The following is a 17226-nucleotide window of genomic DNA, read 5'->3' as shown; positions in this document are numbered from 1 at the left end:
ATATATATAAAACCTTCTCAGTGAGACCTCCCAGACCACTGTGTGTGACAAGCAGGGCAGTGAGTGCTAGGATCGCTTGTGGGCCAGCTGCAGACCTGGCACCTTGCTCAGGGGTGCATGGTAGCACAGGGCCAGAATGAAGAGATCCAGCTCCTACCCTTTTCCCTCTTGGACAGAAAGTCAGGGAGTTTTGGGACACTCTCAGCTCTTTTTTTTTTTTCTTTGATGATTACTGCTGCTTGCTTTTTCTGCGCCTGGTACTTTGTTGGTTCTTTCCATTTGGTTTTCTCTAATCTGCTCAAGAACCTATGCAGTCAAGGTGTCATTTCTCATGCTGTAGATGAAGAAACCCAGGCTTCGGGAGGCCGAGTGACTGACCACACAGCTGGGGAGGGGCAGAATCCGGACTTAAACCTGGGTCCTTCTCACTCCAAAGTTCAAACTCTTTCCACTACCCTGGCAGACATTGCTTTTGGAAGCCCAAACAGTGTCCTTTAGAGCGACATGTTTTGCAAACTGTGAAGTGCTGTGCAAACGTAAGGAATTGTTATTGATGGCTGTTTTCCTGACATTTGAGAGACTTAACAGTGGAGAGTAACTTGGCCAGTGAACATCCTCTGTCTGTGTGCTATGCAGATCTGAGGTCTTCAAGAGAAATTCATGGCCAGTCACACCAGAGGACAGAAAATTTAAGTCGAAGCTCAGATTGCTTCCAACTAAGGCAACGGTCCCAAAACTTCTCTGCACAATAGAATCACGTGGGAGGGCTTTCGAACCCTAATGTCCAGATCGCACCCCAGAGAGGTAGAAGCAGAGCATACGGGTGGGAGCCCGGCAGCAGGAGTTCTTAAAGACCCTGGTGATTCCAACGTGCTGTGAGATTTGGGAACTAAGGCCTGTTCTTATCACGTCAGGAAGGATCTAGACAGTTTGGCATGCATCCCTGGTTTGGATGTGGTGTCTGACAAATTACCTAATTCACCCCAAAGCAAACTAGAAGCTTTCATCTGCCCGTTGGAGCCATTTCAGGACTTGGGGGGGGGCAGAGAGAGGCGGGTGGCATGACCGTAAAGCACGCCTCCTCCGGAGTGCCCACCTGAGCTTCGACCACAGCCTACGGCTGTGGTTCTCAGTTGGGCAGCTTCACCCCCCAGGGGACGTTTGGCAATGTCCAGAAACACGGGGTTGTCACAGCTGGTGGAAGAGGGATGCTACTGGTGTCTAGTGATGGAGGCCAAGGTGCTGCTAGCCATCCCACAGCGCACGGGACAGCCTTCCACAGCAGAGAATCGGCCTGGCCACAATGTCAGTAGAGGCTGAGAAAAGCTGATCTGACGGCAGGGATTGTGACCTGGGTTGAGAGATTGGCAGGTGTGCTGTCCGTCAGATCCGGGCATTCCCCCAGCCTCCCCGGGGAAGAGAACTTTAACTGTCACTGGTGAACACTGAGAGATGGGCCAAAGTCCCCTTAGTCTTCTTATTAAAAAAAATACTGCTTTTATTTCTTTTGAAGTTGCCTCCCATCTTTTCTACTTTTAAATTTGTAGTAATTCCTAAAACTGCAGCAGAAAGATCCCTCAGCCTCCGTTCCCTCCTTGGTAGTGCATGAACAGCCGGCGTTCCTGCCGCCCTGGAGTGGCTCTGAGGTTACTGCACAGGACACACTGAGATATTAAGAGGCGCTCAACAAATGTTAGCCATCATCGTGCATGTTCACGGCCTGGAAACAGAAAGGAATTCGTTCAGTGTGAAACTGCAGCCCTGTGAAAATTCTCTAATTAAAAAGCAAACACCAAAGTGCTGTGGACCCTTATTTCCTCCTTTTATGTTCACCGAAAATCTTCAGATAAATATTGTAAAACTCAGCCTTTCCTTTGAAATGCACAGTAATTAACAGTAACTAGCTTGATATGAGTGCTACAGATTGTCTATGGAAGGATTTTTTTTTTTTTTTTTTTTTTTTTTTTTTTTTTTTTTTTTTTGCGGTACGCGGGCCTCTCACTGTTGTGGCCTCTCCGTTGCGGAGCACAGGCTCTGGACGCGCAGGTTCAGCAGCCATGGCTCACGGGCCCAGCCACTCCGCGGCATGTGGGATCTTCCCGGACCGGGGCACGAACCCGTGTCCCCTGCATCGGCAGGTGGACTCTCAACCACTGCGCCACCAGGGAAGCCCTATGGAAGGATTTTAAGATGTTAGCTTCCACTAACTAGAGTTCGCCAGCAAATGGCAGTCTTTATCGTTGGCCTAACTGAAGAGAGGAGGCTCAGGACACAGGGTAATCTGCCCGCTAACGAGGTGCCCGGTTTGATTAAAGCCTGTGGGCCTGAGACATCTCGCCATTGGACCTCAAAGCACCGATGCACGTTTTTTTCTACCTCTTATCTTCCTTTTTTGGACAATCAAGTGAAATAAGGATTCCACAGACAGGGAAATAATCCAGGACATGGTCTTTTGTTCACCTTATTTGCTTTTGATGCCTGTTACACTGTTTCTGCCTCAGATGGCAGTACTGGTGTATGGAACACACAGCTCTCTGTCGTGAAGGAAAATACTAATCGTTTTTCTCCAACAGGATGGAAAGACAGCAGAAGATCTTGCTAAATCGGAACAGCATGAACAGGTAGCAGGTCTCCTCACAAGACTCCGAAAGGTGAGAAATTGTGGTCTGAAGTGCTCTGTTTTTATGTGGAAGATTCTGTTTTTTCCCTTGTAAACTATGAAGATGAACAAAAGAGGCTTTGGACACACAAGTGGTACCAAAAGGCACTGGTCCTGTGCTGTGGTTTGCATATCGATTTGCATGAACACATTGGCTACCTCTCTGATTTCTTCTGTATCGAGACTTGGAAATCATTGGCCTCTTTGCAGTCGCTGTGCCTGGTTTCCCTCCTACCCGCTTTGTAATACCTGTCCCCTCCCCACCGTGAAGTAGAGGGGAAATGAGAAAGCTGACTCTGCTTCTTTCTTTCTTAATGTTTCGAGCTCCAAGATATCACTTGTGCTCCAGTTTATCAAACCTTGTTGCTCTAAGGTTTGAGGAAACATGACAAAAATAAGTAAATGCAGGTGTACCTTTCCAGCCCACATCATAGCAGTATGTACTGAGAGACTTCAAAATAGTCAAACCCTTTAAGCTAGGGATTCTATGTCTGTGACTCTCTCCTGAAGAAATGGAAGAAACGCAGAGAAAAAAAGTTCTATGCACAAAGATGTCCATTGCAGTATTATTTATAATACAGTAATAAAAATTGGAAACATTGAATGACCAACAATGAAGTCTAGTAAATTGACAGACAGCTATAAAAGAGAGTGGTTTGGGGCCGTTAAAATGTTTTTGAAGAGGTTTTAGTAACAGGAGTTTATTGCTTAGGATGTTCCTGGGCTTCAAAGCAGAAGATATATTATGTGCACATTGTAATCTCAGCTATGTCTTTTTAAAATGCATGGAAAGAAAAGGGTAACAGTGGTGTCTTTGGATTTTGCTTTTTTAATTAACACTCTTCTTTAAACATTACTGTATTTTTTCCAAATTTCCTATAATAATCATGTAATAATTTTTCAAAAGACAAACTTTATAGGAATAAAAAAAATTGCTCAGTTAAGTGCTCATTGGAAAGGTATTGTCCAGAATAAGCTTGGGTATCCTACAAAGATCCTGCCATATAAATTGAAAAGTGCCTGGGGGAGGGATTATAATGTCTTATAATCACAGTAACTTTCACAGCTACTGAAAGTTTGAATTTTCATAGTGGTCCCCTGGTCTCCTGGTCCTGGTTGAGGGGGGGAGTGAGAAGGGACACATCCGTAGGTTGGAATGATTTCTTCCCCAGTGCTCGGAGTCGACCTGGGGAAGATAATTCATTTTCACACCTTTGTGCTTTGGATCCTGTGAACTGATAAACACTGAGATCCCCCAGGCCACTGCAGGGGTTCAGTCTCCCCTTTGATCTAGAGGTTCTACAGAGAGATCCCTCCTTATTCACACGTTCTTACAGGAAAGACTTAAATTAACTCTGGGCTTCGAATTCTCCTACTCTGTACCACCACAGACTGTCTCATTGTGAAGGAGAATTTGAACTAGAAAAACAAGGGAAAACTTTTTGTTTACAGGCAAAACAAGGGGGGTACAGGGGAGCCTATGAGTCTGTCAGCAAATCAATAATGAACTTTCACATAAAATCTCCTAATCTTAAAATTCACTTTATTTGAAGCTATTTTCAGCCAAATGAAACACAACCTCAGGCCACCGGTTTGCAACCTCTGACTTTTGCTGGATTTTATAGTAGGGAGCCCCACGTTTGAGTGTGTGTGGAGTCTTACGTTCATAGACAAAGTGTCACAATATAAGAGCTGTTTTAAATTGATTCCCCATTATAGTATTCATCCATAGAGGAAAGAAACTGAAACGAAATCTGGTCCACAGGCTGGATGCGCACACGTTTTTACAGTTAATTATTTAGCCTCTAGTATGGACCACTGGTAGAAAGCAACACTTTATCAGGCTTAACACCTTAGCAGGTCTATACACATGCTGAGTCAGGTATTCTCAGGTTTCCCAAATTCCAGAGACGGGGATTTTAGCCCACCTGCCACTCCCGGCACCATCGTCCTGATCGGAGCCCCAGCATTGTCCTTGCGGGTGTTTTGTGGGCTCAGCTGGCACGCGGGGAGCCCCCTCACAAGTGTAGCACTCTGGACAATCCCATTGCCGCATACTTTCCTGGAGTGCTGTTCACCACCTCAGAAATGCTTGTTATACGGCAGTGACCCCAGGGGAAGGTGCAGTCTATTCATCTTTAAGCAAAAATCAACTGCAAACCACGATCTCCAGTGGTCTGAGGGTCACCCTTGGCCGAGGGACGAGGCTTCTCCTTGGACTGTGCTGTGTTTTACTGCCCATCTACCCCTTAGGAAGATCCTTCCTTTTCTTTAAAAACAGATTGCTACGCTGGGTGCAAACCCAGATATCTATTATGGCAGATTGGAAACAACGGATAAATGCCCAGAAAAAAAGACAGGAAGGAGAGTACCTAACACGGTAGCTGAGGTTGGGTGGATTGGATGGGTGTAATATGTTTCGACTGCTTTTATAATTAGGAACGTATAGAGGAGGTGCCGCTCCATGCAGCTCAGGGAAGGGTGGCTGTTTCCAGACCAGAATTTTGAATTCCGGGTGGCGTGGGTTCTTGCCTGGTCCCAGTTTGGCTTTCCCTTTTTTTCTTTCTTCCATTAATTTGCACTTTGTTTTTTGGTGTCTAGATTTTTTTTAAGAGGAAATATGACAACCTTTAGTATTTTACCATTATCCTGTGGTTTTTGTAAGGAGACAAAGAAAGTCATTTCAATGCCTGTGAATAGAGTACGTCATCCCTGTTAGAGCCCACAACCTACCTAAAAGTTCACCTCTCATCTTTGCTTTGAGAGGCAAAATATGGGGTAAAGGCTGAGAGAGCACAGACTCAGGAGTCCCCACGCTGCCACCTAGCTGGATGAACTAGCCACCAGTTTAACAGCCCTGGGCCTCACTTTCCCTGTCTGTTAAATGGGCTGAATGTAGTGCTGTTCACGGGATGGTGATGAGGGTCGGATGGGTGATGTAAATGATGTCCTTAGAGCATTGCCTGCACACAGTAAGCACCATGTGTTTGCCACAGTCGGCACCCTTGCTTGCATCCTGTGGACCACTCTCTGAGTCCCGGGGAAACATGGAGGTTTCCGTGGAGGCTCCTCTTGTGACCCGCCCCCCCAGGAGCAGATGTTGAGGCTCCTCTTGTGACCCGCCCCCCCAGGAGCAGATGTTGAGGCTCCTCTTGTGACCCACCCCCCCAGGAGCAGATGTTGGGGCGTCAGCAATGGCAAATGTGGCAGGGTACACTTGAGAGTCACTTTAGTAACAGCCACCATTTACTCCTCGGTATGTGTGGCAGCACAGTAATTTTACACCCCTGCGATGGGGATGTTCCTGCAGGAAACCTGGACTCCACAAGGTGAAGCAACATACTAATTAGTGCAGAGCAGAGGTCCAGACCAAAACAGAAGTATCTGCTTTCAGGGCTCGATCAGGGGCTCAGGGCTTCTTCGGTGCTGAATCCTCACCAGCCAGGGACGGTCCTTTCCCCCAGTGAGCTCACGTGCTCTGTGGCAGGCATGGGTCGCCTTCCGCGGGGTCACCCAGAGCCCCATTGCCTTCAGCAGAGTTTTCCCCAGCTCTGTGTTCAGCAAGACGTGCGTTTTCGCTTGCCTTTGTCATTCCCTCAAACGGCTCTAGACCTCAGCTTTCTGAGTCTCCAGAAAGGGAGGAGTCGGCTGCCAAGCATTTCTAACCGCCCTCTATCTTTTTTTTTTTAAATAAATCCCCAAATAAATAACTGCTTGGGATTTGGGGACACCCAGCACTGGAACCTGATTCTTGAAAATGATAGCGATATCCCAGTGCATCCCTGGAGAACGCATCGCAGAGGACTTGTGGGCGGTTGCCTCAAGGAGCAGGCTCTACCTGCAGAGAAAGCCAAGAAAGTAGATTTATGTGCAATCATAACCTGGACCATCTGCAGGAAGAGACTGTCCACAACCCGGTACAATGGGTGAGGGGAACGGGAAGAGGGTAATTTATACTTAGGGGCATCTTATCACCATTTCCTTTCAATGTCATTGTCTCCCCCGTATTTGCCACTGTTTCTCACCAGAGTGTTAACAGCAGCAGCATTTGGGGTGGGTGGAACTTCCTGTCCTTGGAGGATGCGAGGACCCCCAAGCGTCTAATGTCTAAGGTATTCCCTCCCCCATTCATTGTGGAAACCAAAAAACCTGCCTCTGCACCTTTCCTAACACCCCTTAGGGTGTTGCCACCCTCAGTCCTACCCACCCCACGTGGATCCTAAGCACAGTCATGGGGAGAAGTCTGCATCTGGGACAGCAGGGAGGTTGGCCTTAAATTGCCTTGCTATGCCATTTGGTTTCTAAGAGCCAAATTAGCAACAGAAATGTTCCCTGTGTTTTCACCTTTAATCAGTTGGCAAGTCTAGGGACGTATTTTTAAACACTTGTTAGGGGTAAGCCATGGAGCTTTCCCTTCTGGAAATAGAACCAAAGTCATCTTGTTCTTCTGCCTGATCTAGGTGTTGGTACGTTCCCAGGGTTTCATCTGTTCACTCTTAACCCCCTCCCAGTGGGTAGTGTCATCTTTGCCTTTGACTTCAACTGTTGACACGTACTGAGGACTTTCCAACCCTCCCTCCATCCCTCATCTCCTTCTAGAAGCCCACACCTGCGTGTCCATAGATCTTTTTTTTTTTTTTTTAATTTATTTATTTGTGGCTGTATTGGGTCTTCGTTGCTGCACGCAGGCTTTCTCTAGTTGCGGTGAGCAGGGACTACTCTTTGTTGCAGTGCACGGGCTTCTCATTCCTGTGGCTTCTCTTGTTGCGGAGCACGGGCTCTAGGTGTGCAGGCTTCAGTAGTTGTGGCACGCGGGCTCAGTAGTTGTGGCTCGTGGGCCCTAGAGGACAATCTTAGTACTTGTGGCACATGGGCTTAGTTGCTCTGCCGCATGTGGGATCTTCCCGGACCAGGGCTCGAACCCGTGTCCCCTGCATTGGTAGGTGGGTTCTTAACCACTGCACCACCAGGGAAGCCCATGTCCATAGATCTTCTGATCTCCATCTGATGATTCACAAACTTGATGTGTTTAAAAGTCTATTCTTCATCTTCCTCTCTAGTCTGTTCTTCCCTAGTGAATGCATGACTCTTTCCAATCACGGAAATCAGAAATTTGGAAAAAAAGTCATCGTGTTGACCAGCTTGGGACAGCAGAGGGTGGGCCAGAGGAAACTGAGAGAAGATTTTGATCCTTTGAGCAGGGGGCTGACTTCGGGGAAGTGAGACCCTTGCAGCCAGCACATCTGGGCAGGTGCGGGGAGAGGGCGGCCGAGCTGGGGCTTGTGAGGGTAGGAAGAACACAGTCCATCTTCCTCTCTGATCCAGTTCAGCAGGAGACGATTTGGGGGTAGTGGCATGTTGGGGCCCCAGGTACTGTCTGGGAGAGCCCCCCATACACATCTCTCTCCAACTGCGTGTCCAGTGCCTTCCACATTCGGGGCTTGAAATCAGCCGTGGTGGTGGTATTTCCACCACGGGAATCAGCAAACACTACAGATCAGGCCTTTCCCACCCCCGCCCCAAGCCCCCTGCAATGAGCTGGTTTTCCAGCACACCATTGCTACGGGGTCTCTGGAGGCTCCCACAATTCCACCTTGCATTGTAGGCACCATCTTCTTACAAAGAGGAGCTGCACCCTCTACTGTCCCCGGTGCTCACCCCCACTACTAAACAAAGCCCCCTCCGGCCCTCCAAACCTGCCCAAGAACTGTGTTGTTACTTAGCCAAACCACTTCTCCTTCTCCTAGAGAAAGGAGGGGTGCGTGTTGTGACAGGCGGGGAGGGCTTGCACTTAGATTTTGCATTGGCATCCATTTTTACTATCACTGCAAGGTCCATTCTGATTTTAAAATACTACTTTCAAGGGGGTTTGGGGAGTTGGCTTATTTTTATTTTGTTTGATTGTCCTTCTAATCAGCTTTTCTGTAAACTGATATTAAAAGTAGTTGCTTTTCCTAAGCCTGAGACTAGACAGTGAAGAAACATGCCCAGGAATATTTTGAAAAATAGGACAAAGTTGGGAGTTTGCCCAGAATTTAAAATTCACCACAAGTAAACTGCATTTGCATAATTAAGAGTTGCTGCTCCCATCCTGCTGGGTCTAATTGCATCCTGCCACGTGTGGAAAGCCATGTCATCTCTCCATGCTCTTATCTGGCTTTCCCAGATTGGAGATGGTCCTCCCTGTCAATCCGCTGACGTTTAGTTACCTTTGCAGATGAGAAAGTGAAAGCTAAATTGCCAGGGGGCAAAAGGTGCTGGAAGAAAGGAAACTAGAAACCCAAATTAACCAGGCCTTCAAAAAGCAATGCAGTTTCCAAATAATACTCGTTTAAAAGATAGTCACAGTATCTACTATAGGCCAAGAACTGTTCTAGGCCCCAAAGAGACCACAGCGAACAAAAGAGGCAAGACCAGCCAATAAACAAATAAGAAAATGCCAGATAGGTCAGGGGGTGGCAAACAATGGTCATAGAGCCAAAACCAGCCCATCGCCTGTTTTTGTAAATATAGTTTTATGGGAGCACAGCTACACCCCTCCATTTACTCCTGTCTCTGGCTGGTTTCTAGACACGCACGTGGCAGTCACAACAGAGACCACCTGGTGCTTTACAGAAAGGTTTGCTGCCCCCTGGTGTAAGTGTAGGGGATTCAAATGGGCTGAAATGAGAGAAAGTAAGGGGATGGCAGGTGGTGGCTGCTTTCCACTTACGGGTGTGGGGATGCCTCTCTGATGGTGACATTTAAACCAACACCCAAAGGCAAGAAAGAGGAGCCGACCGGAGGAAGGGCTGGGAGAAGGCAGAAGGAATGAGTGAAAAGGGCTTGAGGCGGTAAAGAGTCAGGTGCATTCTAGGAAATAGATCAAAAAGGAGGGGCTGATGGGGTTAGCAGCAGAGTCTGAGTGCGGTCTTTGGGGCAGAAAATGATGCCCGAGGAGATCTGATCTGAAAGATAGGCCCAACTTTACAGATCTTGGTAAGGTGATTGGGTATTGGTCCAAGTGCGTTAAGTAAGTAGGTTAGGAATTTCCCTCTGCTCAGACCAGGAGACCAGATAGAAGGTGGTCTTGGCAGCCAGGTGAGATAGGACAGCTGCTTGGACCAGAGCTGTCCAGGCTCAGTTACTCTGTGAGCTTTGGGCAAGAATACAAAAGGGAGCTCACTTTCCTGTGTAAATATTTAAAGTATATAGTTAAAGCTAACAGGGAAACATGTGCTCTAGCCTCCCACTCTGACAGACGCACCTTTGTGAGCACCTGGAAGCCCAGGTTCTGGTTTAGGATTCTGATTCCTCGGGGTTCACTGCTGCTTCCCCCCAGCTTCCCAGCCCGCTTGCAAGAGGCCCCACCACGTCCCAGCCACATCCGCCAGCCTTTGGGGGAGAGGGGGACAGGACACGAGAATATTTCAACGCATGAGCCAAGACTTGGGTAACAAAGAACCCTCCACTCCCTCGGGCAGTGTCCCTGCTCATGCTTCCCCGGCCCAGCCAGTGAGGACCTGACCAGCCCAGGCACAGGGAGGGTCTTAGAGCTTCTGTTAAATATAGACCACGGATGGACTTCAGTGCTCCCCCTCCAAAGAAATCGATATCCTACCACCTTCTAGAGCTAGCCAAGAGCACACTCCGTACCTTCCTCTGCCCCTGTCCGCATCAAAACCATAGTCTGCCTCGGAGAGCACACGCTCAGGCTGATGCAAGCTGCCTTCCCGGGGACCCTGGTCTGGATGCGTCCCTGCTGCGACATCTAGTGGTGAAAAGTGGAAACGCATCACCCACCAGGAGGGAAGAGATTTCAGAAACTTCTGTCTCAGGTTGCTATATCAAATTCAGTTGTGTTCAGATTCTCCAAAGTTCTTAGTGAGCACGAAGAGGGGTCATCCCCGAGGACGAGGTTAAATTTCCTTAGACAGGAAATCTCGAGTATATCTTGCTTTTCCTTGCCTTTCAAGGTAATGGTGGATTCTGTCAGTCTTGATGGAGAGAAGTTTCCTGGCTCATCTTCCCAAGGGCAAGGTGAAGGGTGAATGAGTCCATCCCAGCCCAGGCCAGCAGGTCCTGGTGGAAGGGGAAAGGAAGGGCCAGGAGATGTGCAAAGGCCCTGGGCAGAGGGCAGGAACGTGGGATGGCTTGCACCCCCTGTACCCCTTTCTTTGGCCTGCGAATTATTTTTCTCATCTGCCCACCATTCACCTCCACTTGAAAGGTGAGAATGCACGTGTGTTCGTATGATCGTCTGGAATTGAGGACATTGTAAAAGCCGAGCTGTCAGTCCAGTGAAGCGGTATTTTCTTGGACAAAAGATTTCCTGAGGACAGTTATTATTGGGGAAACAACATGTGAGCTAGTGATGGGTTCTGAGATGAGCACAGCCCCTCCAGATGAAGGCTCAATCTGCAATTTCATAAAAAAAAAAAAAGAAACTTGAAGCCTCCCTGAGGCTCCCCGAGGATGTGGAGCCTGTTAACACGGGCCAGCAATCCAACTCATTTGCTTAGGAAAAATGAGGTGCCGAAATGTGCCCTTTGTCCATGCAAATCCAGAGCAGGGGGGCCCCTTCTCATTCTACTTGCCTTTATCGTAGCAATGACTGATGAATCTTACTTTAAATCGGGACCCTGCACTAACTGGGAAGTGTCTTCTGAGTGGGACAAACTGGAAATGGCCCTCCTTGGATATTCACAGTGCTTGTAACTCAAGACATCCCCACTTTGAGATTCTGCTCTCGATCTGCAAATCCTTGTTTACCGCTCCCTGCTCCCCAGTCCCCTTCTGAGAAACCCACCACCTCCCTTTCACTGACAGCAGTGGTAGAAAAGAGACCTGGTGGTGAGTTCTGTCTTTGCCTTGGGCAAGTGTCTTGGCCCCTCTGAGCCTTGGTTTCCACATCTGAAACAGAGAACGACCACATTAACCACAAAGGTTTCTTTGAGCTTTAATAAGGGATGTGAGTGAAAAGACAGCATAAGCTGGAAGATACAAATGTGGAAGTGACTCCTGCAGACAGGAAATGCATCTGTCACAACTCCTCCGTTCGTGAAAGAATAATTCATGACCCTTCCAGGGGTACTGCAGTGGGCGTGTAGCAGGGGAAAGAGACTGGCTCAACCCCAACTTCAGCAAAGACAAGTGGGGATTTATAGCCAAGGAGCAAGGGTGGGGGGAGGTCAGTGGGTGGAAAATTGCTAAGAGGAAACCCAAAGGCTGGGAGGCTTCTTGCTGGATTGAGTGCTTTAGATTCTCTTATGAGATGGTCAGCCGGTTGTGGCCACAAGAGGAGACAGAGGGGAGGCTCAGGGCAAAACATAGCTTTTTATATCATAGGTCCCAGAGAGACAGGGGTTAGAGCATTGCCACAGAGCTCAGACTCAAGCCAGGGGCAAGCTGCAAGCCCCCGTGGCAAGTGCCTTTGCTAGGGATCAAGGTGGGTACATGAGGAAAGGCAGGGGGAGCGGGGGGCAGTGTCACTGGTGCGTTTGAATGTCATGGGGTCACCCTTGGGAGGGTAGGAAGGGGAACTTGTGGCTGAGGCCACCTTGCAGACGGGTGCACCTAGGCCGGCACTCACAGCCTGTTTGCAGGGATGTTGAGGCAGCGGGAAAATAGGAAGTTTTAAAGGTTATAATAGTCATCAGGATTCTTGCTGAAGGCGCGCCAGGGTGATCAGGTATCAAGGTTGGGCATGAAGAATTTGCTCAGATATCAGGGGTGGGGGATTTTCTGTAAACGTGACCCTGCAGGATTCTTGTTTAACCTGGACTAACCGGACCAAGGTCACAGCCCACTGTCGCTGGCTTCTCGTCCCTCTTTGCCCCTATTTCTGGGGCTGACCCAGGAAGCAGACAAACAGATTGCCAGCCACTGCCGGCCCGCCACTGCCCTGCGTGGAGTGGGGAGGAGTGAGCGGGGCTCTCAGGCTCAGGCGACCCTGAGCAAACTGGAGACATACCGTCTGTCAGCTGCGTAGGGCAAGCCCATCTTGGTTCAGAGCTGCTGCTAGAAGCACGCAGGGTAGCACCTGTGTCCATCGGGTCCCTCGGTGCATGTCTGCTCAGAGAGGAAGGGCCTGCGGGGACTCGTGCAGAAAGGGCAGAAGTGCCCTCACTCCTTCACACGGGACAGACATGTTGGCCAAACTCACAGTGCCAGGACTAGGAAGGCACGAAACAGAAGAGAGCAGCGAGCGATTCACTGCGCAGTGCGTCCAGACCTAATGACGGGACTGAAGCAGTGCCTTTGCACTGTGTCGGGAGAAGCAGATACTGGCTTCACACAAAGGGGCTGGGCGTATTAGGTGGCTGTGGGTCATGAAATAGGTGGAGAAGTTTTTAATTTATTCGGTGAGGTACTCCTAGCAGAAGGGGATGCTTCCAGTTCAGACACTCAGCGTGAGGTGGGTGGAGGTGTAGCGGGCCCTGACTTAGAGGGAAGATAATGGGCTGGTTTCGGAGATTAAATTAGAATGAGAAATGGTAGATTTCTTTCAGGGGGTCATGGACTCATCGGCAGCAGTAGATGGCATGGGGGAGAATGCCAGCACCCGATTTCTTCATGCCTGCTCAGCAACACCCCAGTGAGTCACTGTCTCAGGATAGAACTTTTCAGCTTCTGTGCTGACTTGGGTAATAATTCAGGGAAATTGCTGGCAAGATACCCCAGCTTCTTCCACCCAATGCAGTGCTTGATGTTAGAAAAAGAAACCAGATCACTGTCCCAACCATGGTTTCCAACCCTAGCCGACCCAATACTTTATAATGTACATATTGTGTTGCCCCTTTACTCTCCCAAAATAAAATTCAAAGGTAACAATGTACCTACACAGGTAATTTTAAAAGATCAATAGAGGGACTTCCCTGGTGGTCCAGTGGTTAAGACTCACGTGCTCCCGATGCACGGGGCCCAGGTTCGACCCCTGGTCGGGGAACTAGATCCCGCGTGCCACAACTAAGAGCCCGTGTGCCGCAACTGAAGATCCCACATGCCACAACTAAGACCTGGCACAGCCAAATAAATAAATATTTTAAAAATACAAATAAAATAAAAGATCAATAGAGTGCCCTAACTATAATATAACAAAGACATCGAAGGAATATATATAGTATAATAGAATGTGTATGTAAATGTGGAGCACAGGCAAAGAGGAGACATTGTGAAATTGGCAGATACTTGGACCCATCTGCAGAATCACTGAATGTAACACCTACAGACGCCACGGATGTGGGAGGGATGGCAACTCAAATACAGCAGCAACAGGCTGACGTTTCAGAAGTGGGGATCACAGCTCCTGAAAGATTAGGGAAAAAACCCATGTATATGTAATTCCACCAGCGTATAAAATAGTTGCGTTCTTGGGAAAGTCACTATGTATTAATCCAAGCCCTCCTAAAACCCTCTGAGTCATATGTAAAATGCAATTAAGTCCTAAGCTCAGATGATCATAAACAAGGTTTTTCTCTTATATAAATGCTCAGCAGACACTCAGAAGTCAGGCCGACTCAAGAGAATGCTTACCGCTCAGGACATTGTATGTACACGTCAGCACCCCTAGCACCCACCTACCCACCGCCAGCAGTATCCACCAACACTGAGAACTAAAGCTGCTACCGTCCATTTCCAAAATGCCAGCTAGGGGACAGTGTTGCGCCTGCTGAGAAAGAGGGGTCAGAGTTTACCAAGAGAAAATGGGGGTAGGAACTCAGGAGAGCCGTGTTTGTTATTGAGCACGCTCCCGTCCTTGGTCGTTGGTGGAAAAAGTAACGGTGGCTCAGCTGGAAGAGATCAGCAGTAAATCAGCGCCTCCCAGGATTTGGGTCTGGAAGCAGTGGTCCGGCCAGGTCTGAGGTCACACTGAAAGGGAAAGGCAGACACTTGCCTCCGAAACGCTCTTGCGTGGGTCACTCCCTGAGTACATCATTGACACAACACCTCTTTATCGGGCATCCTACCTGTGCCAGGTGCTGGGGATGCCATCTCTCCCCTCAAGGTCTGGCCCTTGAGTCTAAAGGAGAAGAGTGTCACATGATTACCCTACAGTCTAGTGGGGTGACGATGGAGAGCCACACGTGCGCTTGAGCCTGCCTGTGAGGAAACCTCCTGGAGAGGCCACAGCAAGATAGGTCTCCTGGCATGCGTGGAAGTTAACAAGCTAAAACAAAGGGGATCATCGTGGGTAGGGGAGAAGGGCTCGACTTCAGGCTGCAAGCCACAGCTCTGACAGGCTGTTATTACTGGGTTAGGAGCTGGGAAGCGGGCCGGGTGTGTGAGTCTGGGATGGAGCCAGGGTGGCGTGATCAATGCCCCCCCCCACGTAGCCCTTGAGGTGGGTTCTCTGGGGGCACAGAGCACCTCAGCAGCACCATCCCTTCAAAAGCACCCATGTTATATTTGATGTCACACTGTTCGCATGTCTGTGTCCCCCCAAAACTGTGGATCTGGGGCGGGTGTAGACCTTCCCGTTCCAGCACACGGGAGGTCCTCCATAAATGTTTGATGATGAATGTGTGAATTATCCAGGGCTGCGGAGACTCCTGCTTCTCCCCTGTAGGGCTGAGAAAGAAGAAAGCGGAAAGGTTGTCATGGCCCCCAGGCCCCTCCCCAGCATTTAGCTTTGTACCACGTGATGCCCTTCGTCTCATCATCTCGTACCTTCAGAGCGTGGTAAAGGAACAAGACCCCTCCACACAGGAGGAGGAGGTGACCTGACCTGTCTAACGGGGCTGACCCCGTTTCACTTTTAAATGGACCACTTGGCAGGAGTTGCTCCATGCAATTCATTGTGTATCAAAATGCAATGGAGGAAGGCAAATCCACTGAGACAGAGCACATCGGTGGTTGCCAACAGCCGGGCAGAGAGGGGCCTGGGAAGTGGCTGCTCGTGGGCACAGAGTTTCCTTGTGGGGGGATGAAAACACTCTGGGACCAGATAGCAGTGATGGTTGTGCAACATTGTACACGCACCAAAAGCCTCTGAATGGTTCATTTTATAATGGTGAATTGTATGTTTATTTTACAGTTAAATTTTTTTAATGCAGTGGGAATAGAACAGACTATATCTGCCACCTGGGTAGAAATTGCAGGTTGGGGTACAAACTTCCAGTTATAAGTTAAATAAGTCTTGGGGATGTAACGTACAGCATGGTGACTGTACCGCACATCTGAAAGTTGATGAGAATAGATCTTTAAAATTCTCATCACAAGGAAAAAAATTGTTGCTATGTGTGGTGATGGATGGTAACTAGACTTACTGTGGTGATAATTTCACAATATATACAGACATCAAATCATTTACATTGTACACCTGAAACTAATAGAACGTTATAGGTCACTTATAACCTCAGTTTTTTTAAAAAGGCAAAGAAAACTCGCAGACCGGAAGGATGCAGCAGCGGTCCTGAACCGTGGGAATCAGCGTGTGCCTTTTGCTCCGGGGCTGCACTTCTCCTGTGACTAACAGTCCCTCTCTCATCTATATTCAGGACACGCACCGAGGACTCTTCATCCAGCAACTGAGACCCACACAGAACCTGCAGTCGAGAATCAAGCTGAAGCTATTCGGCCACTCGGGGTCTGGGAAGACCACCCTGGTGGAATCTCTCAAGTGTGGGCTGCTGAGGAGCTTCTTCCGAAGACGCCGGCCCCGGCTGTCCTCCACCAACTCCACCCGGTTCCCACCCTCACCCCTGGCCTCCAAGCCGGCAGGTAGGCACCCCACCAGCCCCTGTCTCTCCACTGGGTACTTCCAAGGTCAAGGTCTGGGAGGAGGTGTGGCTTTGTTTGGAGCACTTGGCCTGAGGCTGACCGGTTCCCGCCGCCTTGGTGGCTTCCAGGTGTGGTCCTCCTGGCTCTTGGCCAGTGAGTGCACCCTGCCCTGGTGCTAGCGAGGAAAGGGCCTCACTGAAATCACGGTCCGCAATCACGAACGTGCAAAATGGCACAGTCGTGTTCTGCTCGGGGACTCTGCCCTTGAAGACACAAAGAGCTTGTTTGGACTGACATAGGTTCAAGGTTGCACGGATGGAATATCAGCCCACAGGACGGGTCCTCACCCCTTATGCTTTCTTCTTGGAATGCTGCGGGCACATCCAGGAATGCGAGAGCACAGAGCCACAAAGCTGGGTGCACGGGGAAGCCCGTCCTCGTGTATCTGGAAGTGGGGTGGTGGCTTTGAAAGGCTCCTTTATGGCTTTTCGGTCAGCCCGTCTGTTCACCTGGACCCTAGTCGGGAAGACGATTTTGCCGTCTGCCTCCACCTCCCACAGATGCGATTATCAACGGGTTCACACCCGGAACTCCAGGGTGGCCTGTCCCTCCCCAGGGAGAAACACCTGCAGCGAGCAAGAGGAAGTGGTGCAGTCTGGGGTGTCATTTTTCGTAAACCCACCCTTTTAGAGTGAGGAAATTAAGGTTTTCAAAGGTAAGAATAGAGACCTTCAGAGAATTTCCTAAACAATGTCAGTGTTGAAACTCTGTGCCCCAGACTCACTTTCTGTACGTATTACGAAGGTGTCATATCTGTTCCCTAGGATGAAAACAAATGTTTTAAAGTTTGTGTTTCTATGTCATTT

The 17226-nt window shown here is 49.0% G+C and overlaps 1 protein-coding gene and 1 non-coding gene across 8 annotated transcripts in view; both read left to right on the top strand.

Annotated features, from left to right (window-relative positions):
* Nucleotides 1–17226, top strand: part of DAPK1 (death associated protein kinase 1) — a 209982-nt gene that overhangs the window by 167756 nt on the left and 25000 nt on the right. For all 7 annotated transcript variants that reach the window (XR_012332459.1, XM_073805991.1, XM_073805992.1 and 4 more), the window contains 2 exons: nucleotides 2574–2651; nucleotides 16138–16360. Coding sequence is in view for 6 of the 7 variants with exons in the window: in XM_073805991.1 (XP_073662092.1) it covers nucleotides 2574–2651; nucleotides 16138–16360 (301 nt within the window). In the remaining variant the exon portion in view is untranslated. The remainder of the gene's footprint in view (nucleotides 1–2573; nucleotides 2652–16137; nucleotides 16361–17226) is intronic.
* On the top strand, nucleotides 13513–13586 carry TRNAR-CCG (transfer RNA arginine (anticodon CCG)). Its single transcript has one exon. It is a non-coding gene; the product is annotated as a tRNA-Arg (tRNA).

This window comes from Tursiops truncatus, chromosome 6 (genome assembly GCF_011762595.2).
Source record: "Tursiops truncatus isolate mTurTru1 chromosome 6, mTurTru1.mat.Y, whole genome shotgun sequence".
In the NCBI taxonomy this organism is placed as follows: Eukaryota; Metazoa; Chordata; class Mammalia; order Artiodactyla; family Delphinidae; genus Tursiops; species Tursiops truncatus.
This window is presented reverse-complemented; position numbering and strand designations above follow the sequence as displayed.